General features: G+C 57.6%; 1 protein-coding gene; it reads right to left on the reverse strand.

Annotated features, from left to right (window-relative positions):
* Window positions 1-88: 88 nt before the first annotated feature.
* On the reverse strand, window positions 89-25999 carry GSBLH_T00000654001 (uncharacterized protein; the record flags this gene model as incomplete). XM_013038891.1 has 1 exon in its annotated part: window positions 89-25999. A coding segment is annotated over one exon (25824 nt), but the record flags the coding sequence as incomplete, so codon positions are not given.
* Window positions 26000-26030: the final 31 nt, after the last annotated feature.

Consider the following 26030-nt stretch of genomic DNA (forward strand, 5'->3'; position numbering starts at 1 on the left):
CTGCAGAGAATGGGTCGCTTTTGTTTCTGCAACTCCCGAAATTCCCCCTATTTCTGGCTCCATCCCTGGTTTGCAAACAAACAACGTAATTACAACAACAACAACAACAATGACAGGGGAGAATCATATATATACATATGTATATACTCCCCACAAACGACGTTCTCCTCTTTCCTTACTGCTCGCTGTCGTTCGGCACCGACGTCGCCAGAATGAACTCCGCAGTATCCTCCTCCGCGTTGAGTCCATAGCCCGAGAAGGTGAACGTCTTGCTCGTTCCCCAGATCAGCACGCGCTTGTCTCCCTTGTCCACCTCGATCTTCGTCAGCGCCTTCAGCGACATCACGATGCCCGTGTCGATCGGATCCTCCAGCGGGTACTTCACGCAGAGCGTCAGCGGACGGCCCTCCGTGTGTGTCTCGAAGTACACGTTGAAGCTGCCCTCGCTCACCGGGAAGGCCTCGAACACGTCGTCGCACGGCGAGTTCGCGAAGATCGCCGACTGCACCAGCTCGGTGTGCGAACCCAGCAGGCGGAACTGCTTGTTCTGCGACATCACGGAGCTGTCGCTCGAGAAGCCCTCCAGCGACTGCATCGCCTCCACCGACACCACGTTCACCTCCAAAATGTTCTGGTTCTCCGGCGTCACCGACATGGGCATGTGGTTCTTGAACACCACGCACATCTTCAGCGTGCTCTCCACCGGCTCCGTGAACACCACCACCGCCTGGCCTCCCTCCACCAGCGCCAGGCCGTAGCGCTCCGCGCTCGCGCAGGTGGCCGCCAGCTCCACGAAGAACACCTCCTCCAGACGGTCGATGTTCGCTCCGTGCAGCGTGTACTCCTTGGTCTGGTTCAAGTAGATCAGGTTGCGGTTGCCCGTGGACGTCACCTGGTTCACGAACATCACGTCCACGTCGAACTCGTCGTACAGCACCCAGAAGTTCGAGTCCGCGTTCGTGAAGCCGTAGCACACCGACAGGTGATCCGTGTTCGCCAGCTTCTCGTAGCTGTTCTCGTCCGTGTTCCACACCACCAGATAGCCCTGCACGTCCGCCGTCGCCACGATCTGCTCCCGGTCCGTGCAGCTGATGCCCGTCACCAGACGCATCTTGTCGTTCTCCTTGCCGTTCGCCACCACCACCATCCACTGCTTCTCCTCGCGCGGCACGAACTCGAACGGACTCGACTCGTCCACGCTCAGAATGTCCAGCAGGCCGCGCGACTCCAGCGTCAGCGGCGGGTACACGTCTCCCTGCGACTGCTCGCTCAGGAACACCCAGCGCTTGCCGCTGAACTGGTAGCACAGCTTGTAGTTCGCCGTCGTCGTGTTCGTCAGCGCAAACTCGTCGTACATGCGCTCGTACTCCGCGTCGTACAGCAGCGCGCGGCTGCCGTCCTCGTCGTACTCCATGCCCTCGCCCGGAGCGTCGCAGTCCGCCGCGTCGTTCGCCACCCACTTGTAGCGAGCCTCGTGCACCGTGTCGCTGGACTGGAAGGAGAGGTGCGTGGTCACGTTCTTCACCGCCCACAGATTGGCCGTGCCGATCAGCTCCTCCTCGCCCACGCGCATCGTCGGGTTGATCACGCCCAGCACCAGCAGATTGAACGAGGTCAGCGTAGGCTTCGTCTCGCCCTCGAACAGGTAGCAGATCAGCACGCTGCCTCCGGTCACCACCGACACGTGGAACGCGCCATCCTCCGACCGCGCGATGTACTCGTCCAGAGGAATGCCCTCCAGACAGTCGCTGCTCGTGAACGAAGTCACGGGCTCGTTCAGAGGATTGGCCAGCGGGTAGATCTTGTCGCCAGGGAACGTCATTCCCGTGATGCGGATCGCGTTATCCACCTTGAAGATGATCGCGTCGTTGCGAGCGCCGTCGTCGATCGTGATCTCGTTCACGTGCAGCACGCTCAGACGGATCTCCGGGTACATCATCGGCTCCTCTCCGTCGAACAGGTAGCACAGCTTGTAGTCCTCCTCCGAGTACTCCAGCGCGAAGCCCACCACGCCATCGATCACGGGCACCCATTCGCCCATATCGCAGTCCTCGCCGGTCACCATCTTCGCCTTGTCGTTGTTCGATCCTCCGTTCACCGTCAGCAGCCAGTCCTTCATCACGTTCGCCGTCACGCGCGTGCTGTTCGTGTCCGCAGGCACCATGTCCAGCACCTCCTTCGACACGAAGTCCGACACCTCGAACGCGCGCGTCTGCTCCGCGAACACGTAGCACATCGTCCAGCTGTTCGCCGTCGAGTTCGTCAGCGTCACCGTCGCGGTCTTGTCCTGCGCCACGGGCGCCTCGAGCATCACCTCGCCCATGCAGTCGTTGCTCGGCGAGTTCACCAGCAGCAGCGAGTCGCCCTCGCCCGCCATCGCAGTGTCCATCGTGAACACCTTCGGCTGGTCCACCACGGCTCCGTTCGCCGCCAGCGCGGGCACCGCGGCAGCCACCGTAGGCAGGCTGCGCACCGTGAGAGCCAGGTTGTCGTACTTGATGGGCGCCTCCGCCAGAGTGAACGTGTAGAACACGTAGCACACGTCGTAGCGCTTCTCGCTCTCCGCGGCGGTGAACGCGTAGCGCACCGTGTAGGTCTCGCTCACGCTCAGCACCTTCACGGCGTTCTGCTCCATGCACTCCGCTCCCTGCTCCACGATCCACACCTTATCGTTGCTGCTCATACCGAAGCCAGAGAACTGGATCGTCGGAGACTCGGACTGCTCGATCACGTTCACAGAGTAGTCCGCGTGGCCAGCCACCTCCGCAGTGTTCACGCCCTTCACCACGAAGCTCAGGAAGCTGTACTGCACGGGCAGCTCGTTGCCGAAGGCGTAGCACAACACCATCGAGTCCGCGCTCTCCGCCATCGGGATGTTCACCACCGTCGAGAAGCTCTGATCCTCCTCCTCCTCGCCCACCGCAACAACAGGGAAGTTCAGCACCGCCTCCTCGCACGTCGTGTACGAGAAGTAGGCGTGGTCGTTCGCGCTCAGACCCACTCCCTCCAGAGTCACCGTCTTGTCCTGTCCGGCCACCAACACCTGCGGATGACCCGAGGTGAACGCGGCCGAAGTCAGCGTCTTCACCGAGATGCCGAACAGCGTCACGTAGGTCGAATCGTCCGCGAAGCGGAAGCACATCGTCATCTCCTTGCCGAGGTAGGACGCGTCCGCGAAGTTGAACGTCAGCGACAGCGATTCGCCGAGCACCATGTCGTCGAACTCCGCAGACACCGCGGCCACGCTGCAGTCGCCGCCCTCCACGATCTTGATTCGGTCCGAAGGCGTTATCAGAATGCCGTTGTAGGTCAGGGTCTTCGCCACGTCCTTCACAAACACGTTCTTGTCTCCGCTCGACGCCGTCACCACAGGACGACCGAACACCACCAGCTTGAAGACGCTATCGCTGCCATACGCTCCCTGCGGTCCGTAGTTCATCCACTCCTGGCCCTGGAACTGGTAGCAGATCTGGTAGGGCTCTTCCTCCGTGCTCTCCTCCAGGAAGTAGGTGTCGATCGACAGCGTCTCGTCCAGCTCGTAGTACTCCACCGTCATGTTCGCGACAGGGTCCATCATGTAGTCCACCTCCGCCGAGCAGTCGCTGTTGTAGGGGACGTACTTCACGCGGTCGCCCGCAGCCACGCCCACGCCGGAGAAGGTGAACGACTTGGGACGCAGCCACACCGCCACCGTCGCCGCGCCCGACTCCGTCGTCACCGACTGCAGCTCCTTCACCGACAGCGTGTAGTCCGCGTAATAGAACACCGCGTTGCCGTCGAAGCGGTAGCACAGATGCAGCGCGTTCGCAGCGGCAGGGAAGTCCACAGCCATCGCCGTAGAGCTGATCGACACCACGGCGCGAACAGCGGGCTCGCACGACTCCAGAGGCGAGAACCACGCCTCGTCCGCGTCGCTCACGCCGTAGATGTCCACGGCCACCTCCTTCGGCTGCTTCGCGACCACGCTTCCGTTCGTGAACGCAACCACGCCCTTCACCATCAGATCCCACTTCGCGGGGCTGAACGCTCCGTTCGAGCCGAGCAGCTGAGGCTCTTCTCCGGCGAACACGTAGCAGAGCTGGTAGTACTGGTTCTCGCTGTGCTGCGACACGGTCAGCGTCACCGAGGTCTGCTCGCCAATCATCACGTTGCCGATCGAGGGAATCATGTCCGTCGAGTAGCACGCCGTCGCAGTCGCAGGCACGAAGTAGAAGTAGTCCTCCGCGTTGATGTGGCTGCGCGTGAAGGTGAAGGTCTTGCTCTGGCCAGCGACGATGCTGCTCACACTCAGTCCCTCCGCAGCAGACACGCTCAGCGAGTACAGCACGTACGCGTTCGGGATGAACGCGAACGGCTCCGATCCGAACTTGTAGCACACGTGGATGCTGCCAGAAGTCACCTCCTCGTAGATGTTCACCGTCGTCATCACCGTCGTCAGCGGCAGCGAGCTCGCCTCCACGCCGTCCACCGACAGAGGCAGCAGCGACGCGCAATCCGCGCCCGCAGTGAACGCCAGCTCATCGCCGGCAGCAAATCCGTCGGCGACCACACGCACCGGCTTGGCGTTGCGCGACACGAAGAAGGAAATCTCCGACTCCACCATCGTATCCAGGAAGCTCTCGAACGCCTTCACCACCACATCGAACGCGCTGAGACGCACCACGTTCGTCGTCGACTGGCCGAACTGGTAGCACATCGCGTAGCTGGCACCATTGCTGCCCGCGCTGAACAGGTACGTCGCCACCAAACCGTCGTCCGAGTCCGTCACCGCGAAGCTAGCCACCGCCGCGGAGCTGCAATCCTCCGTCGCGTGGAAGCTGATCACATCGCCGACGCGCAGACCCGTGCCAATCACACGCACCGTCTTGGCCTGGCCAGCAACCGCCACGTTGACACTTCCCATCGTCGTCTCCACCGCGGCGAACTCCATCACAGCGATCGAATCCGACACGGCAATCGCTCCCTCCTCCGAGAACGCGTAGCACATCTTCAGATTGTGACCCGAAGCAGCAGCCAGAGCGCTCGCGGTCGCCTTCACGCTCGTCGTCGTCACCTCCGTCACCTCCACAGTCACCAGGCTCAGGCCCAGTCCCGAGTCCACCTCGCAGGCGTCATTCTCCTCCACGAAGAAGATCGAGTCCGTGTCGCGGAAACCGCTTCCGGTCACTTCCACCAGCACAGGCACGCCCACAGCCATGTAGCCCTCCTCGCCCGAGAAGACCACGGAGGACACATAGTCCACCTGGACGGTCAGCTGCTCGAACGTCTGGTAGGGCATCGAGTTGAACTTGTAGTGCAGCGCCATCGGCTCTGAGGTCGGCGCGCTCTGCAGATCCATCAGGAACGTGCGGTTCGCGCTCACCGTCATGACCTCCGTCTCGATCTCCTGGTAGGCGAAGTAGAGCTTGTCGTTCTCCTGGATCCACGATCCCTCCAGTCCGAACACCTTGGGAATACCCACGACCACGTGCGCGGGATCGCCCACTTCGCTCGTGAGCGCAGTCACGTCTCCCACGTACATGTTGTACTCCGTTCCGCACTCCGCGTATCTCGAAGCGCCCAGACTGTAGCACAGCTTCAGCGCCTTGTTCTCCGAGCCCTGGGCGAACGTCCAGGTCACCGTGTTGTCCTCCTGGCTCAGCGTGCCCGACGCGATCGGCTCCTCCAGACAGTCGTTCTCCACGTACTTGAAAGACTCCACAGCGTCCATCGACATCGTCATCTCGCTGTACGTGCGGTGGAACGTGAACATGTTGGTCGCCGTGGTCGAGATCTGCAGCGCGTAGCTGATCACGCCGCTGAACTCGGACAGACGACGGCGCGCAGCCTCCGTGGGAATCATCGCAGACGTGAAGGTGATGCGGTGCACACCCGACTCCGGAATGGTCACGGTCTGCTCCATGATCTGCGCACCATCGACGAGCACGCGCACACGCATCGTCACCGCGCGGAACTGCTCGCAGTCCACCACCACCACGAACTCCATCACATCGGCCAGCATATTCGCGTTGTGGTTCGTCAGGAACAAGTACTCGGCCGAGGCGCTGCTGCTCGAGAACAGCACCAGCGATCCCTCGGGACGAAGCACCGTCTCCAGCTCGCCGCTCGCCGTGAACGTGTTGCTCAGCTGCTCCACGAAGGTCGGCACCAAGGTCTGCTTGAAGCTGTCCTCCTTGGTGGTGTTGTAGATGATCACGTGCTCCTGGTTGGCCACGCTGAACCACACGTTGTACTCCGAACTCTGGCCCTGCACCTGGCTGGACACCAGATCCACCGACTGGTACGTCGTCTGCGTGCCCAGGTTGTTCGCGAACTCGTAGCACAGAAGGAACGATCCCGACACGCCCGTCTCGATCACCGCGCTGCAGTGCGAGTCCACGCACTCCACCGGGCTCTCCACCACCGCCTCCGCGCTGCAGTCCTCGATCACGTTCACCAGCTTGATCTTGTCGCCCGAGCTCAGACCCGTTCCGTTCAGCGTCATCACGTTCGTCATGCCGCTCAGCATCACCAGCGGCTGCACGCCGCGCGTCTCCGAGGCCTCAGGCAGCATCTGATACACATTCACCACGAACTGCTCGTAGTCGAAGAAGGCATCTCCAGCGAACGCGTAGCAGAGCTTCAGCACGCCCTCGTTGTTGTAGGACAGCGGCAGCGTCACCTCCGCCTGGTACACGTTCTGCGAAACGGTCAGACCGTGCGTGTGAGCCGCCTTCAGCGTCGCGCCCACCTCCAGAGAGCTGTAGACGCGGTCCAGAGACAGCGCGCGCGTCTCGCTGTTGTAGTTGTTCACGTACACCAGCCGGCCTCCGATGATCAGCGCCTTCTGCTCCGACAGCGTATTGTCCACCATCGTCACCTGCAGAGAATCGAAGTAGTTGCGAATGTCGTTGTTTCCGCCCAGCGTCACAACGCTGTGGCTCTGGTCGTCCGAAACCGCCACAGAAGCCACCCACAGGTCCGGAATCTCGGAGCCGTACGCATCGCTGAAGTCGTCAATCGAAGCAACGCAAGAGCTCGTCGCGCTGACCAGCTTCATGCGATCGTTCGTGCTCGAGGCGCCTCCGAAACGCAGCACCATGCTGCTTCCGGCCAGCATATTCAGCGACAGCGCAGTCTCGTCGTTCACAGTCTCCAGCTCCTGCACGACCATGTTCCAAGCATAGAAGATCGGCATCTCCTCGCGGAAGCGGTAGCACACGCCCACCGCGCAGGAAGGCTTGGTCTCCAGCATCATCGACACAGACAGCGTGCTATCCAGCGGCTGCATCACATAGGTGTCGTTGTCGCACGAGCAGCCCAGAGCCACTTCGTCGCCCTCCAGCGCACCTTCCACACCCGCGAACGAATAAATCTTGGACTTGCCCACGATGGCCATCTGCTTGCTTCCCACGTTCACGCTCATGGCATCCGCCGACGCGAATCCCAGAATGTTCATCGACAGCGAGGTCGCCGTCGGCAACTCCGACACGAAGCGGTAGCAGACGTTCCACTGACGAATCGTCTCCACGTTCGCCGGCTCGATCTGCATCGTCACCTGGATCTTGTCTCCGCTGCTCTTCACCACCGGGAACACCAGGCGGTTCGGAGCGTTCACATCCGTGCAGGCCGACGGCGCGATGATCACCGCATCTCCCTCGCCGGCGCCGCCAGTCGCGTCGATGTCGAACGTCTTCGCCTGGCTCAGCACCAGCACGTCGTTCGCGCCCTCCATCGCCTCCATTCCGTTGAAGCTCTTCACCTGAAGGGTCACGCCAGGCAGGAACGTATTCGGCTCCGATCCGAACTTCATGCATCCGTAGAACTGCTTGCCCACGTCCTGCGCATTCGTGCGCAGCACGCTCACGTACAAGATCATCGCCTCCGAGTTCAGAGGCAGCAGCGCCGTGGCGCTCTCGCAAGCGCTCTCGCTCTCGACGAACAGGAAGCGGTCCGTGTAGTCAATGTTCATGTTGCTCGGGAACACCAGCTTCTTCTCCACATTCAGCACAGCCGTCGTCACGCTCTGCTCCGTGTCGATCGTCGTCACGTCCAGCACACCCACGAATCCGGTCATGCCCTTCACGCGGATCAGATCCGAAGTAGCGTAGGCAACCTCGTTTCCGAACGCGTAGCAGATACGGCAGGTCTTTCCCGCGAACGACTCGTCCAACTCCAGCGTGAACTGGAAGCGAGGCGTCGAGGACACGGACGCAAGGACAGGAGCGGAGTACAGATAGTTCGCCGACACGGCGCAGTCGTCGCCGTTGTTCACCAGATGCACCCGATCGCTCGTGCTGTATCCGTACGTCGAGTAGGCATCGTCCAGGAAGAAGGTCTTCGCCGTGCTGAGCACCAGCACGTCGCTGGCGCCCGCCGAGGTCATGCTGATGCCTCCGTACTGCTTCACCATCACCGTGATGTTCGCATACTCCATCCAGCTCTCGTACGCGAACTTGTAGCACAGACGGAACGTCTTGCCCGCCTCCACAGAGGTGAACAGCACCGGCGAGTAGTAGGCGCCGTTCTCCGTATCCATCAGCACCGCAGTCATGTGAGACGACTGCTCGCACGTCTCCTCCTCCGTCACCCAAGCGACCTGGTCTCCCATCGAGAAGCCAACGCCCGTCAAGTAGTAGTTCTTGCTCATGCCAGCAATGGCGATCGAAGTGCTGCCGCTCGTCAAGTCCGCGTCGATGCCCGTAATCGCGTTGATGTGGAACAGGCCGCTCACCTTGTCGTTGAACGCGGGCAGCGTAGAGAACTGGTAGCACAGACGCAGATTCGAGCCGGGCGTCACGTAGCTCATGCTCACCACCACCGCGAACACGTTGTTCAGCTCCGTCACCTCCGTGAGGAACACGCGGTTGTCCCAGGCGTTCTCCTCCATGCAGTTCTGCTGGTCCTCCACCAAGTACACCTTGTCTCCGTACGTGGCACCGTTGCCGCGGATGTGGAACGTCTTGGTGTTGCCGGCCACCAGACCGCGGTCGTTCAGGCCCTCCACCGAAGTGAACAGCAGATCGCCGGGCTGCGTCACGCGCAGCGAGTAAGGATAGCTCTTCCAGTAGCCGGGGTCGTTGAAGAACCAGTAGCACGCGTGCACGTCGTCCATGCTCTCGCGGTTGAAGTGCATCGTCGCCTGGCACAGCGCAGAGCCCTCGGGGCAGGTCACCATGCTCGCGTTCGGGTCGTCTTCGGGCTGGACCACCTCCAGGCGGCGGCCGAAGCCCGTGTTCGTGTCGCAGTCCTCGTCAAGACCGATGAACTTGATGTAGTCTCCAGTGGCCAGCTGCATTCCGTAGATGGACAGCGGCTTGCTGCCGTCCACCACCGCCTGATCCAGATAACCGTCCTCGTCCACCAGGTTGCCCGTCAGTCCGAACAGCTCCGTCACCTTGAACGTGATCGACGGGTACAGCTGCGCAGGATAGTTGCCGAAGCGGAAGCACAGCTGCAGAGGCTGGCTCGTCTCCAGACCGACAGAAGTGAAGGTCACGCGGAACGAAGACGAAGACAGAGCGGTCACGTTCATGCCCACAGAAGCATCCTCCGAGCAGCTCGTAGCCTGGCCCGAAACCACGTAGAACGAGTTCTCCATCACCGTATGCTCCACCAGCGAGAACGTAATGTCCTTCTCGTAGTCCGAAACGAATCCCGTCGTCACACCCTTGCTCACCGAGGCCACGCTCAGCACCGTGTTCGCAGCAACCACCAGGCCGCTCACCTTGTAGAAGGTCGCCTCCTCCACGCTGGTGCCCGGCAGGACGGCGCTGCTGTACATGTAGCACAGCTCGTACTCCTCCGCATCCGAGAACACAAACTCGCCGAACGTGTACTCCACGCCGAACGAATCCAGCTCCACCGGCGCCACCGGAGCCGCCGATCCGCTGCTGCACTCGCTTCCCATAGGCACGAAGTAGGCGCGATCGCCCACACGCAGGCCCGAACCGCGGAACTGGATCGTCACAGGAAGATCCTTCACCACCGGGATGCGGCGAGAAGGCTCCATCACGTTCTCCACAGCGATCGACTCCACGGCCACCACGTTGAACACGTTCGGAAGCTCGTACCAGCTGTTGCGCTCCAGCGGCTGGCGAATGTAGCAGGCAGACACATCCGAGCTCGGAGTCAGGAAGGAAACCGCCTCGGTCGTGCGCGTCACGCCGTCCACCACCTCCACAGAATACTCGTTGAACAGCTGCAGCACGAACTCTTGCGTCGTGTCCACCTCATTCAGATTCTCGACGAAGGTCATCTGCGTGGCCGACAGCTGCGAAATCGTCATCTTGTACGCCTTCAGACCCACCGTGTCCAGCACGATCACCTTGTCGCCCACCGACAGCAGCGAGGTGAAGTCGTTTCCGTTCGTCACAGCAATGTGCTGCTCGCCGTTCACGTCCGTAGCAGCCATGAAGGAAATGGTCATCGTCTCAGGCAGAGGATAGCCGAACTCGGAGCAAGGATTCACGCTCGAGAAGCCAGCAGGCACCTTCACCAAACGAATGCGGTCGCCATTCTGAGCAACGCTTCCCGACGACAGACTCAACGTGATCGGCGAAGACTCACCAGCAATCAGACGGTTCGGCTGAATCGTGCTCAACATCAGAACATCCACGGTCGGCGTGTTGGGAATCGTGGCCCACATGTCGTCGCTGGACACGCGATACTGGATCGAGTACTCTCCATACGGCAAGCCGCTCACCACAGCCGAGCGCGAGCACGTGCTCAGATCCAGCACCGTCGAGTACGAGCCGCACTTCGAAGGATTCGTGCAGGAAATCTGCACCTGAGGACGGAAGTCGGTCGAAGCAGCGTAGTCGCAGTCCTGGCCGACGAAGATCGGATCGGAGATCACGTAGAACGCATCCAGCACGCTCTTCTCGAAAATCATCTTCACGAAGCGGCCCTTGCTGCTCAGTCCGTAGAATCCGGTCAGCGAGGAGAAGTCCACGTTCACATCCAAGAACGAAGGCGACCAGGGTCCGCCGATCTGGTTCGAGTACTGGTAGTTGATGGACTGCACGCGGCGGTTCGTCTCTCCTCTCGGCAGCCAGTACAGACGGCTGATCTTCTTGCACTGCGCGAAGTCGGGAACCATCCAAGCCTCGCTTCCGGCGGCCAGCTTCGCCGTCGTATCCGTTTCAAAGTCCGTAATCAGGTTGTGGAAATTCGACAGGTACAGGAAGTGCGCGTCGATCGAAGGACGGCCGTTGATCTGGAAGTTCGCCACCGTCTCCGGCTTGCAGCGCTCCGCGACGCCGTTGAAGGCGATCGTGAACTCGCTGCCCGTCGAGTGGAACACGGAGTTCGTCAAGGCGCTCTCCGCTCCCACCACCGGAGCTTCCACGTCGTACACCTCCATCGTCACGTCCGGGTAGTACTGCAGCACGTTGCCGTTGAACGCGTAGCACAGACTCTTCGAGCGACGTCCATACGATTCCACCACACCCGACACGGAGAACTTGGTCGAGGTCGTAGGGACGAACTGAAGGTCCTGCAGCGTGAAGAACGACACAGAGATCGGCTGGTAGCCAGCAGCGTACTCAGCACGCACGCCGTGAAGCGTCACAGTGTGAGTGTAGCTCTCGCCGGCGTTCGTCGGGCAGAAGGTGTTGTAGTTCGAAGCAACGTCGACACTGGTAACTCCGTAGAACTCGGAAAGCATCGCCTTCAACGCAGGGATGTTCACCGTGGACACCTCGCGCACAATCATGTCCTGGGAGATGCTGCTGAAGCTCGAATCCGGGTACAGCACAGAGATCTGACCATCCAAGCGCATCGCCATGTACAGACCCTCCGTCGAAGAGTACGCCTCGTTCGTCTGGCAGGTCAGCTGCACCACCATGTCGCTGTAAGTCGAGGCGGTGAAAGTCATAGACGACAGACACTCCTCCTTCTCCAAATCGCACTCCTTCATCGTGGCGGCATTGGCCGCGTTCTCCACAGTACACTCGCTCTCCGAATCCACGAAGAACAGACGATCGTTCATGCCCACCGATCCGTGCACACGCAGCGTCTTCTCCACGTTGGAGGCCGCCATACACTCGTCCAGAATACGCTCGCGCGTCACAGTCACACCCGCGACAGCACTGCTGCTAGACAACGCGCAAGGCGAGGTCATGTTCGCATTCGAGCACTCGTCTTCCAAGAACACCATGTAGTACACCGAATCCGCACCCGAGGCAGCAGGCGTCGAGGTCACACGCACAGCGCCCAGGCCGTTCAGACCACGCTTCACCTCCGACTGCGTAGCACCGCGCTTCATCTCAAAGGCCACGACGTTCGCGTCCTCGCGCGTGTACGTCATCGGCACAGTCTCCGGGGCGCTCGCGGACATCGTCACCTTCCACTCCACGTACTTGCGGCAACCCAGCGACACCTCGAACACGCCCACAGGTCTCACCACCATCGTCAGAGCAGGGTAGTGCTTCATCACCGGCGAGCCCGAGAATTGGTAGCACAGCTCGAAGTACTCGCCCTCCTGGCTCACCGGAGTAATCGTGTAGGTCGCCGAAGTACCGCTGACCACAGCCGAGATCGCGTTCGCCGAGCTGCAATCCTCGCCCGTGGGAATCCATCGAGCGATATCGCCGCTTCCGATTCCCACACCCATGAACGAGACGGGGCTGGGAATGTTGTCGTACACGTAGGCAGGAGAACGGCCCGTCACGTCCTTCACATTCACCACGAAGCCAGTGCGCAGCGTCTGCTCGAACGCGAAGCGGTAGCACACGTCGAACGTTCCCGTCTCCGTGATGCTCACAGAGTGCGTGTTCGTGTAGGGATGAGCGAACACCAGCTCGTTGACGGTCGCGCCAGTGGCATCCACCATGGGCACCGCCTCGGCACACTCCGTTCCGCTACGACCGAACCACAGATGATCGTCGTCCTGCAGCTGCTGCATGTTCTGCACAGAGACCGAGTAGGTCGACGCAATATCCTTCACAGCCACCGTCACATCGCCCTCCGCCACGTTCAGCGCGGTGAAACTGATCACGGTCTTCTGGATGGTCGGGTAGCGCACTGCCTGGAAGCTCGAGAACTGGTAGCACAGCTCGTATACGCCGCTCGGCACGTTGGTCGACAGGCGGTATCGGCTGTTGCCCAGAGGCTCCACCGCAATGTCATAGTTCGCAGAGCAGCCCTCCGATGCGGCAGGGACGAAGAACAGCGAGTTGGCCTCGTTGTCCGTGCCCACGCCCTCAATCATGAAGTCCTTCTGCAGCGAAGAAACCAGGATCTCGTTCGCTCCCATATCCACCGTAGGCATGGCCGTCACCGTGTACACACTCACCAGGAAGTCCAGATCCGCGTACTCCATCCACACGCCCTCCGACAGGTAGCAGAGCTTCCACTGCGAATCCGCCGAAGTGAACGTCCACGTGAAGGACACGATGTGCTCGCCCAGAGAGGTCGCCGCCACCGCGTTCGTCACGCCCTCGCAGCTCTCCGCCATCGGCACGAACGCGAAGCGATCCTCCTCCTTCTGAGCGCTTCCCTGCACCGTGAACTCGCGAGGCAGCGAGAGCACGGCGTCGTGAGGCATCATGCTCATCGTCTCGGCCAGCTGGATCTTCAGCGACGCGTACGCCATCCACTCTTCCTCGCCGAACTTGTAGCACAGATACACAGAGCTCACGCCGCCCACAGGCTGGCGGAAGAAGAAGCTCGCCGTCGACGTGTTCGAGGCAATCTCGCCGGAAGCAATGATGTTCTGCGAGCAGTCGCTCACGCCGTCGTTCGCAATCCAGCGGACATGGTCGCCCATGCTCATGCCAATCGCGTCCGTGAACTCCACATCCGACCACTTGTTCACTCGCACCGAAGAAGGCGCGATCGCGTTGATCGTGTGCAGAGACAGCTGGATCGACGCGTAGTCCTTCACAACGTCCGCGCGCGCGCTGAACTGGTAGCACAGCCTCAGAGTCGGCACCTTGTCATGGAACGTCAGCAGGAACTCGGTCGCGTTCGCCTCCACCACCACTTCCTGACGACCCTTCACGCCATTGAGCGTGATCTCCGCCTTCTGGTCCGCGCAGGTCAGCGACGGCTCCACGAACCAGAACTTGTCTCCCTCGCTCACCTTCGCACCAACCAGACGGAACGCCTTCGGCATGTCCACAACCACATCGTGGGCGCCGCTCTCCTCCGCCACGCTGCGGAAATCGTCAATGTGGAACAGCTCGAACGCCGCCTTGGGAGAGCGAGCGAAGTCCTCGTAGCCGAACTGCACGAACGGCTCCACCACTTCGTTCTCCACAGAATCCATGAAGCGAATGCCGTTGGTCGAGCCATCGAAGCCCTCCACCAACGCCGCATTATCAATGTACGCCACGGTACCGACATCCTGAGCAGACTGGAACGCAGAACGGATCGACTCCACCTTGTCCGACGCGCTGATCACATTCGACGAGGAGACGGAGGCAGAACTCTTATCGGGAAGGCTCGAGAACGCGGGAAGACGATCGCCCGTGCCCTCGTCCGCTCCAATGAACTCCAGCGCCTCTTCCTCGCTGCCGCCCTGTTTCACGAACTTCACGCGATCCTGCTGGTTGGTGTTGTCGTTCACACGGAAGCCCTTGACCGACATCTTCTCGCCCTCCGTGTCCACAATCGTCACGGACTCGCCCGTGGCCGTCGTCACGTCCTGGCTCCACTGGCTCTGCAGCAGCTCGAACACCTTCATCTTGAAGTCCACCGGAATGTTGCCGTTCAGATACGAGTTGAAGCACAGACGGAACTCTCCCGCCGGCGCGCTCTCCGAGTTCTCCAAGAAGGTCACCACGAAGAACAGCGTTCCCTCCGCGTTCTGCTGCAGCGGGACGTAATGACCGTCTCCTTCCACGATCGAAACCATGTTGCTGCTGCTGCAGCCCTCGTCGTACGAGAATCCGATGTAGTCGTTGGTGCTCAGGTGCGATCCATACACGTAGAATGTCTTGGGCACATTCACCACCGCCTTGAAGTTCTCTCCGTTGGCAGCCACGATCTCGTTCATGCTGATCGAATAGAACTGGAACTGGTCGTAGCGGTAGGTCGCCGTGCTGCGATAGTTGTAGCACAGCGTGTACGTTTCAATATCGCGACCCAGAGACACCATCGACACTTCATTGTTCTGGCCCGGAAGCACGCTCACGGCATTGTTCGTCGCGCCCTCCAGCTCCAGACGACCATTCAAGTCGTCGCACTCCGCGTCCGTCCGAGTCAGCCAGAACTCGCCGCTCACCAAGCCGCTTCCGTACAGGCGCATCTGCTTCTCCATGTTGTAGGGCAGCATCGAGTAGTGCACATTCAGACCTCGCAGATGGAGCAACTGGGCAATCTCCACAATCACGTTCGTCTGCACCAGCTGCATCTCGCCATCGGCGAACTGGCAGCACAGATTCAGCTCCTTGCCAGAGCTCAGGAACGTCAGGCTGATGAAGTCAGCAGCGGGACTGAAGGTCGTCGTTCTCACGCCATCGATGATCAGATCCATCGCACCCACTCCACCAGTGCAAGAATCGCTCGCGGTGAAGTAGCACTTGTCCGAAGCCAGCACGCCAACGCGCGACGTGACGGTGAGCGTCGAAGGATAGTCCGCCACAAGCAACTCCTCGGTCTTCATCGCGAAGTGGACCAAGCGCACAGAGAACTGATCGAAGGCGTGATACTCGCCAACTCCAAGACGCAAGCAAGGAGTGTACGACTCTTCCGCAACGCCCTCCACAGTGACCTTACCCGCGATCTCCTGTGTAGCGTTAAACTCCGAAGCTCCGCCAACAACAAGAATGTTGCTGCTGCTGCTGCAACTCGAGCCCGAGGCAACAAACTTCACGACAGCATTGGTAATCGGGCGGCTCAGCGACACACGGAGCACCGCATCGGCATTCAGCGTCACGACGGAAGGAGTGACTTCCGTCATGCGAAGAGTGTCCACAGACAAGTCGAAGCGGTACATCGGCTCGCTACCGAACTTGTAGCACAGAGAAGCAGACAGGGCGTTGTTCGACTCGTCATACAAACCAGCCTCCACCACGGCAGAATCGAACGAAGCAGACTCCACATGGCTCAGCGAAGAAGCATCCTGGAAGGAAGAGAGCAAGTTGTACAGCTCCGTGCTGTCCTCCTCAATGTAGCCCGTGCTAGGAACGGGGTAGAACGGAACCGCCTTTCCAAGAGAGTGCATCGCCTCTCCCTCAGCCGAAGAGACGAAACCAGCACGATTCGCGTCCTCGCAAGAACTGTCGGAGGCAGTCGTCCACACGTACTGATCACCGTCCTGGAACATGTAACCCTCGAGCTGCAGCTGCGTCGGCTGACCCTGAATCACGTCGATCGTCATCGGCATGATATCCGCAGTCGCGTAGCAGAAACGACTCATGAGAATCGTATCCGGAGAATCCTTGTAGCTGTAGCACATACCGAAGCAGTGGTGCGAGCCGTCCATCGAACTCAGCTCCGCATTGGACGAAGTCTCCTGCACAGTAATCGCGATCCGATTGTTCGCGTCCACAGTCACGAACTTGGCTTCCTCCGCGTTCAGCGCCACATAATCCGCATCCTCGCAACGAGCAGTGCGAGTCAGGGAGACACGATCGCCCGTGCCCACACCGTCCGTTCCCGTGATGGTGAACGTCTTCTCATGACCCGCCACGAGGACGAAGTCGTCTCCATAATCCGCAACCACATCCAGCACTCCCTGGAACACCAGCGTGTAATCAGGGTAGAGCACCATCTCCAGCTCAGAGCCGAAGGCGTAGCACATCTTGTAGCTTCCAGAAATCTCGCCTCGCACGGTGAACTTCACGCTCTCCTTGTCCACGTCGCCCTCCACCACATACGGAGTGTCAAAGAGAGGAGGATTGGTCGAAGAGATCGACTGGCAGTCCTGGTAGCGCGAAGGCACGAACTGGATACGGTCTCCAGCGTGCACATTGATACCCGTCACAGTGATCTGGTAATCCACGCCCAAACCGAGCGTCAGCGAGGTGTAGTCAATTCCGTCGTAGCGCATGCCGGTTACGGTAGCCACATCAACGGTGAACGCGCTGTACTGCTTGTAAGGCTCCTCATCGAACTTGTAGCACAGCTTGTAGGGCAGAAGGCTGGCCGCATCGAACTTCAGACTCACCGTGTGGTCGCTGGCCAGTTTCTTATCCGAAATGCCGTCGTAGAGAGCAATGCCGTGCTCGCAGTCTCCCGTAGCGTAGCGAATCCGATCGCCCATCTTCACGCCCAGTCCTTCATACTCGAAGGTGCGGGAAATGCCCTGGATGGCGAACGCAGGGGTCGCGCTCGTCACGTCGTTCACAGTCACCGTGAACTTGGGCATCAGCGTGTAGTCCTCCTCATCGAACTTCCAGCACAACGTCATCATGGACGCGCTGGCCTGCGCAATGGTCAGATCCTTCACATAGGCCTCCACAGGATTGGTGGCATACACGTCCGTCTCCGCCATGATGTTTTCATGGCAGTCCATGCCCACGACCAGACGCATCTTGTCCTTGTCCGAGAATCCGAAACCCTGGACCACCCACGTCTCGGGCTCGTTCACCAGCATCGTGGAGTACATGCCCTTGTTCGAAGAAATCGAATCGATTCCAACCACCGTCATGCGGATGTCGGGATACAGCTTGAACGGCTCGTCACCAAACTTGTAGCACAGACGGAACTCGTTGTCCACGGCCGGATACGAGCTCTGCAAGAACGTCAGCGACATCTTGCCCGAAACGATCTGCAGCGCGTTCACCACCTCCGTCGAGGACTGGATCAGCTTCGACACATTCGCAGCGCTCTCCGCCACGACCTCCGTGATCTCGATCAACTCCGAAGAGTAGTCCTTCGGAGTCTCTCCCTCCGTCTCAGAAAGCAGCGCGGCACGACCATCGCATCCCTCGTCGCCATACACCCACTTCGCGTACTCGGGCACTCCCTCCAAATGCTGGCCGTTGATGCGGAACTCGAACTCCTTCGTCACGTACATGATCGAGGTGTTGTTCGAGCAGTTGTCGCATGTCGCAACCACATCCATCACATCGAACACACGGACAATGCCCAGACTCATGAAAGGCTGGCCGTCGAACTGGTAGCACAGGTTGAAGTTGTTGTAATAGCTCACATCGATCTTCACGGACGCTTCGTAGTTCTCATTCAACTGCACAGGAGCAAGCTCCAGCTGATCGCAGTTGCTGTTCAGCGAGAAGCCGATCTTGTCCTTTACGCTCACACCCACGTTCTTCGAGCTCGAGAACTCCAACGTCTTCTCCTCTCCTACGACCAGCACGTTCGTAGCTCCCACGGACGAGTTGATCTCCTCAATTGTGTACACCTCAATCTTCATCGTCGTGGGGTAGTACAGCAGATCGCTGCGAGAACGGTAGCACACAGTGAAGGGCTGGTTGTACACGTCCATCGCGTCGAGGAACGCAACCGTGAAGTAATAGTTGCCGGTCACTTCGTCGCGCTGGATCGGAATCTCAGTCATCTCCAGAGTGGGAGCCATCGGGGTCGACATGCGAGCCAAGTTGCAGTTGCAGTCTCCCGTCATAGCGAAGCGAAGCAAATCTCCAGTCTCAAAGACGCCGCGCACATTCCAGCGCTTCATAGCGCCCTTCACGGCCACGCGAGCCATGCTGTAACCCATGGCCGACTCCTCAGGAGTCCACCAAGGAATGATTTCCTCAATGATGCGCACCTCGATCTGGACATCCGCGTAGTGCACGATCTCCTCCTTACCGAAAATGTGGCACAGCGAGAACGTGCCTCCCTCCAGGAACTGGACGGTGGCCTCGCGGTTGCCGCCATTCAGAGCGTGCATCGTGACCTTCTCCTGCGTATCCACGTTCAGCATAGTCACCAGATTGGAGGCAGAGCAATCCTCGCCCTTCGTCCAGCCAAACTCGTCAAACTGCGATTCTTCGTTGACGTGGTATCCATAGAAGGTGAGCTTCACAGGAACACCTCCCACGAACACATTCGTGCCATCCACATTGCGCACGCCATTCACACGCGCCACGTGGTAGGGGAAGTTGTAACGCTTGGGCATCTCGTTCTGGAACTGGTAGCAAAGCGACACAGCTCCATCGTATCCGTTCACAAAGTTCACCGTCGTCTTCAAGAGAGCGTCCACGTACACAATGTTCTCCTCATAGAGGTGCAGCGACGTGATCGGCAGCGCGTTCATCGGTCGGCAAGTACGATCGCTCTTCACCCAGTAGGCACGATCGCCCTCAGCAATGCCATAGCCCGAAAACTCGACCGTCGACATCGCTCCCGCAGCGACCAGGTACTTGCTGTCGCTCTTGTCGTCCTTGCTGTAACTGGCGGCATCGTACAAATCGTACACGCGCATCGTAATCTCGTCGTACAACTTGAAGGGCTCGTCACCAAACTTGTAGCACAGGAAGAAACGCTCGTTCTCCTGCTCCGAAGAATCCTCTGCAAACAGGAACGAGGCGGTGTGGTCCGATCCCACAACCACCGAGTTCGCGGAGGAGCTGGCGGCCTTCATCGCGCTTCCCAGGCGGGTGCTCGACGAAGTGATCTGCAAGTAGCGGTCCGCATCGTTGGGATCCACCTCGAAGTCAATCGATCCCATGTCGATCGTGCTCGAGCTCATCAGAGGCACCACATCGCTCTCGCAGGACGTGCCGCGCACCCAGCGAGCCACATCCACCGTACCGCTCGCAATACCAACGCCGCGGAACTCCACCGTCTTCGCCTGGTCCACGATGGCCAAATCCGTCTGGCCGTTCGGATCGACACTGCTCACGGTCTGCAACTCCTTCACAGTCAGATGGTAGTTCGGGTAGCCTCGGTACTCTTCCTGAGCATGACCGAAGCAGAGAATCAAATCCGTGGTCGTGGGGCTGGTGAACAGGAACGTGGCCGACAGATTCTCGTCCAACAGTACTTCCTGCGAAATCATATCGCTCTGCTCGCCACTGCAGGTCAGACCCCAGTACACGCGATCTCCGCTATCAATGCCCAGTCCATTGAACGTGAACGTCTTCTCAACGCCCACGACCATCACATCCGCCGAACCCTGGTTCACAGTCACGCTGTTCAGTCCAGACACGGTGAGGTACACCGGCATCTTCACGAAATAGCCCACGTTCTTGAACTTGTAGCACACCTGCAGCTTTCCGGAAGGAACCGACTCCACCAAAATGTTCACCTGCTTGTTGGAGTTCACCGTGAACGTCTTGTCCTCGAAAGGAGCCTCGCACTCGTCATCACCCTTGTTGGCTTCCACGGTGCACATGGGGTCGCTCGAGCCTCTAGGAACAATCAGACGGATTTCATCCGCCTCATCCACGCCGCTTCCCATCACATTCATCGTCTTTTCAATTCTCTCCACCAAGGAATCCGAAGCGCTGCCTCCGGCAATGCTGAAACCAGTAAAGCTGTAGAAGGTAACCTGGATGTTCGAATAATCGATCACCTCCTTATTACCCCATCTGTAGCAGAAGGAATAGTCGCCTCCAGAAATGTCCTGCACCAAGAACTCAGCATACGCCGTGCGATCACCCTTCTCCTCGTCATTCAGCACGTCGGTGTAGTTGCTCTGGGCTCCATTCGCGCTCAGAATCGGGAGCTTATCGTCCGGGTTCATGCAACTTCCGCCCACTCTCTTGAAGGACAAACTGTCCCTCACATTCGGATCCGTCAACGCACGGTAGTAATAGAGCTCCATCTCGGGACGGTACAGACAACCGACCACTGCATGCGAGTTATTCAAGCCAATCAGCTCCAGAGCATGCATATAGATATCAGGATACTCCATGAATGGCTCGTTTCCAAACTGGTAGCTCAGAATGTACTTTCCATTCGTCTCGAACGCAACACTGCTGGTGTGGTTGCTTCCTCGATTGCTCACATCCACATCCACAGTAACGGGCTCCTCCGAGTCCTGCAACACCCACTTTGCATGATCTCCCATGGTGTAAGAGGAAGGATAGTTGCCGAAGTAGTTCACCAGCACAGAGTTCTTCTTGGCAAATCCATACGTGGGATTCACGCCGCTAATCGCCACTACGTACAGCGGCAGAGCGTCATTCATGACGCTCTTAACCTCCTCGTTATAGTTGCTAAAGCGATAGCAAATCTTCAACATATCGACATAGGACTGCGAGAAAACGACAGAGAACCTCAGCTCGTTCGGGGAGAGCAACGTGATTTCGCTGATCGTGGCGTCCACCTTCGATCCCTCATCGCAGTAGTCCACCGTCTGTTGAACGAAGAAGAAGTCATCCAGGTTCGAAAGGCCATTTCCATTGATGATAAACTCCTTCTTCTGCTTCGCTACAACAAGATCGTTCGCATAGGTAGCGTCAGACGCCTCCAGGCTCACCAGATTCATGACGTCGAAAGTAATCAGCGGATAGTTCACAAAGTCCTCATTCTCACCGGCGAATTTGTAGCAGAGAGTGAGCGACTGGCTCACAGGAAGCGAGGCGTGGAAATTCATGCGCACCTTTCCGCCCGCTCCCACTTTCAGAGTCTGCACCGTGGAATTGGCGCCATTGTAGAACTTCACCCAATTGTCTGGGTTGTTGCAGTCCTCACCTCTCCACAGCACGCGCAGTTCATCTCCTTCGCTAATACTTTCATCCGTTCCAGAAATCGTCACTTCCCGCTCCTCTCCAACAATGAACTTGCGCGGCGTGACATCGATCACGCTTCGCAGATCAATCATGTAGTTCTTGTAGAGCTTCCACGGAAGGTCTCCGAACTTGTAGCACAAAGGAGCGTTCAGATTGGGATAATCCGAATTGTAAATGAACGTCATACTCACGTTCGCCTTATCACCTTGCATAGCGTTAACCACACCGACTGCCGCATGACCCTTCACTTTGTGGACGATCTGCTGGGAGATAAGAGTATTGCTGAAATTCGTGCACTCGTTCGTCGCCGGGCAAGTCTTCACCTCGCTCGCAATGACCTTCGCGCCATAATGCAACGACGGGTTCGCGATGATCAGCACCTTGCTGCTGATGAACTCAACAGGAGTGAACGTAAAGATGCCAGATCCCTGCTCAGTGGAGGAGTATTTCATTTGGTACTCGCGGTTAAGCAAGAAATCACTCATCGAGCACTCACTATCGTCCGTGATCTGCAGGGTGTAGATACTTCCAGATGCGTCGCTTTGAGGGGCGATCGTAAACTCCTTATCCTTGCAACGATCCACGTAGTCACACTGTCTGCACTCCACAGAGCTGTCACCCGGAAGGATCAGCTTGAAGTCGGGCTGCGTCAGAGCAGGCTCCAACACAGAAATCGTCACAGTAATGGAATTGTTGCTCGTGTATCGGATCGTCACATCCGCCTTATCCACTCCGGTAAGCTGCTCCAGCTTAATGGAGGCGACCTGATCCGTATCCTGGACAAAGATAGGGACCGTCCGCTCCTTCTTGATCGCAACATTGATGCCATTTGTAGAATCCTTGTTCAAGTCCATAAAGTACGAGTTGTTCGTCTCGATGATAAAAGAGCCGGTGAAAGTGAGAGCACTGAACTGCAGTGTGACCTCATGAACATCGATCACGGAACCAAAGGCCTTGCTATCTGCCGTCCAACAATCCGCATCTTCCATCGAACCAGGGAGAGCAAACTTGATCTTATCTCCAATGCGACCGTACACAGTGTTAATCTCAAAGTCCTTGACCACATTCGAAGCCACCTTCTTGTTCTCAATCCAAACATCATTCATATCCACTTCAGCAACGTTCATACGGATGTGACTCAAACGAATAGGATCCACCTTGCTGTCCGTGCTACTGAAGTCGTACCACAGCACACTACGATTGGAGGTTACGAAGGTTTCCAGAGTGGAGTGGCCAATCGCACTCACAATCCACGTCTTGTCCCTATCCCAAACAGTCTGGGACTCCGGCGCCCACAGGGCAAGATTCATATCGTTGTCCCCAGCATTCGAGCCCACGAAATTCACCTGGATCACGCTCGTATACACGGGACTTCCCCAGTTCTTCGTGATGTACAAACGGTAGTAACGAGCAGACACAGCACGGGGCAGCTTGTAGTTCTGGAATCCGCCCAAAGCTGTGACGTTGGTCTTTTCCATATCCTTGACGCTCAGCACAGTCTCCCAGGGAGCGTTCGCCAGAGCGTTATCTCCTTCAAACACGCAGCTATCGTCGTAGCAGAACATCAGACGCTGCAGCTCGAAGTCACGAGGCAGCTGCTGGAAGAACACGCTGTTCACGTACATTCCGAACTCCTCAATCGTGATCAAGCTCTTGAAGTCGTAGATGATCCAGTGGTTCAGTTCGGTCGATCGACCTCCGTTCTCGAACGCAAACACTGCATCCATCGGGTTCTTCAGATCATCCACAGTCACGTACGGACCGTGCGAAGCGACCGCACGGTTGCTTGCGTACTTCCTTCCGCTCGCGTCGTTTCCTCCGGTGAGCGAAGGGTCGGGGGTCAGATCGTGATAAGCAGCATCGCGGGTGATGTTATGGATGCCGTGACCCATATACTCCACCAGTGTAGGCAGATCCTTCACCGTCATCTGCGTGGTGTTGCTTTCCAGTCCCACAGCAATTCCGGTAATCGAGGAGACGTTCATAGCTAATGCGGAGTACGGAACCTCCACCTTCAGGTCGCCATTCATAAATCCGTACACCAAGTAGTAGCTTCCCTCGCTCACAAACGTCAAATTTCCCATACGCTCCGTCTTACTGTTGCTAAAGAAATTGACATCGGCTCGAATCTGATCCGCCTCATTCCAATAATAAGCCGTGTCAGTCTCATCCAGCGACAGTCCCGTAAGCGTGATCGTAGTTTCCTTATTCAACACGGTAGTAACAAAATTGACGTTTCCGTTACCCATCTTGGTGGTCACCGACGTCACAATGTGGAAGGTAAACACAGCACCCAGGTTGAAGGGAGTATCGCACATATCCGTATTGCGGGAAGCCTGATAGTACAGCGTGTACTCACGATCATCCGCCGGACTGCTGATTAAGATCTGGAACTTGATTCGATCCACGCCATTCACGTTGGTAATGTTGTGCGTCTGCGAAGTGTAGGTGAAGTTCAGATAATCGTCTCCACTTCGCAGCAAGATTCCATCATCAACCTTGAAGGGTCCCATTCCAAACACTTCCAGGACCATTTCCGTACCAGAAACTAAGTGATTCATCTTTGTTTGCAGATCGTAAACATGGACAATAACATCATGGAACTCCTTGGACAAACCACTGAAATTAGCAAGCAGATAGCCATCGCCAGCCGCGGTGAATTGCATTTTCACTTCAAACGAGTTGCCGTTCTCAGTAATCACATGACCAGTTCCAATCACCGTTTTCTGGCCATTGCTATCTTCCTTGATAAACATAACTGTATCATTAATGTGCAGACCAGAACCAATCAAAGTAATCACGGATTCTCCCAGAAGAGCCAACTTGCAATTCTGCGTTCTCACCTCGGTGATCAAAGCATTCTGGATCGAGAAATAAGCGCTCGGGACCACACCATACACCTCATCATCGTAGCGCACGCAGAAGCGAGCATGATCCATCATCTCCTCGGCATCGATCTCCATGTCCACCTGGTTGTTAGCCAGAGGATAAAAGTCTTCCGACAAAACAGACGCAGCATCCAAGCAATCCTTCGACGAAGACACCTTGTTGCTCACCATCGTAATGTTCATAGTCGGTTCGAAATTACCGTTAATAGCCATGCTAATCGTACCTCCCATCGGTCCATAGGTAGGGGTAATCGAATTCACTCCATACACCGTCGTCGAACTTACGACACTACCCTGAGCATCACACACACGGGCTGTGTGGTCATCGGGCACTCTTGCAAACGTGGAAATAATCGCAGCTAAATTAGAATCCACACAATAAGCACTCAGCATATTGGGGTTAACATAGGAGCTATTCATGAATACATCGTCCGGGAACTTATTGAGACCAATAAGCATATCCTGCGAAGTTTGGATCTCGGGGGCCACATTCCCATAGAACTCGATCGCGAACTCCTGACCATACTTGTTACCCACAATCAGCGGGGTCTTCGACACCGTAGCCACAAAGCCATTCGCATACAGTGCATCACGGATGGAATCCGCTTCATGCTTCGGAGTAAACGGACCAATTTGAATGGAGTTCACTCTGATGAAGAATTCACCATTGTCCACAGTCGACTGCTCAGAGGCAAATCCAAACGTGAACGACGTCGTACTCAGGGGATCGCCATTGCAATCCGAGCCACTCACAAACTTGTAGTACGCGTCCACCTTGTCGCTGTTCATCTGACGTCCATACAAAGCCAGCTCCACCAGTTCGACATGCTCCGGATCTCCAAAGTTCGACAGAATCTCGAGTCTCCAGTAGCGACCAATCACCGTATTACCATCCGTCGTGGTGAAGTTGTAAGTATTTCCAGCCATGCTGTCAATCGTAAAAACCTCCTTGTTGAACTCCATGTAGGGACCCTCAATGCCTTCCACAGAGTAGTAGAACTTGAAGGTTCGCGGAGAACGATGCTCTCCACGCACCGTAATACTGACGTTCCTCACCAGCAAGTACTCCAGGGTATCGAAGGACATCACAGCGTTCAAGTTTTCACAATAGCTACAGACCGCGGTAGAGCAAATCGGAAGAACGGTTTGCGACGGTTCCTCACAACCAGACACACCGCGGCACTCATGACAACGACGACCGCCCACACCCTGGTTGTACGCAGCTATCTTCAAGCCATTGACGGTCAATTGCTGACAATTGGTACTATCTTGTGGACAGTCCTCCTTAGCAACAGAAACGGTCTTCCACACATAACCAGTCGACAAATCGCCATCAAATACATCTGCGGGGTGTCCGGTCTTCTGGTAGGGAGGAGAGTACGGAGGTAAATTGGCAGCATACCCCCACTTTCCATAACCAGTCGGACGCTCACCCCAACTACGACGAATCGCGTCGTTCGGAAGAAATTCCAAAAATCCCTCAGAACGGCAGGGAGCAGGAATCTTCACAGTAGACATACGTCCCACTATAGCATTTAATTCAGCTGATACGGCAATGACTGCCATCAGCATA

Source organism: Blastocystis hominis (assembly GCF_000151665.1).
Source record: "Blastocystis hominis, Singapore isolate B (sub-type 7) whole genome shotgun sequence assembly, scaffold_0".
Taxonomy (NCBI): domain Eukaryota; class Bigyra; order Opalinata; family Blastocystidae; genus Blastocystis; species Blastocystis hominis.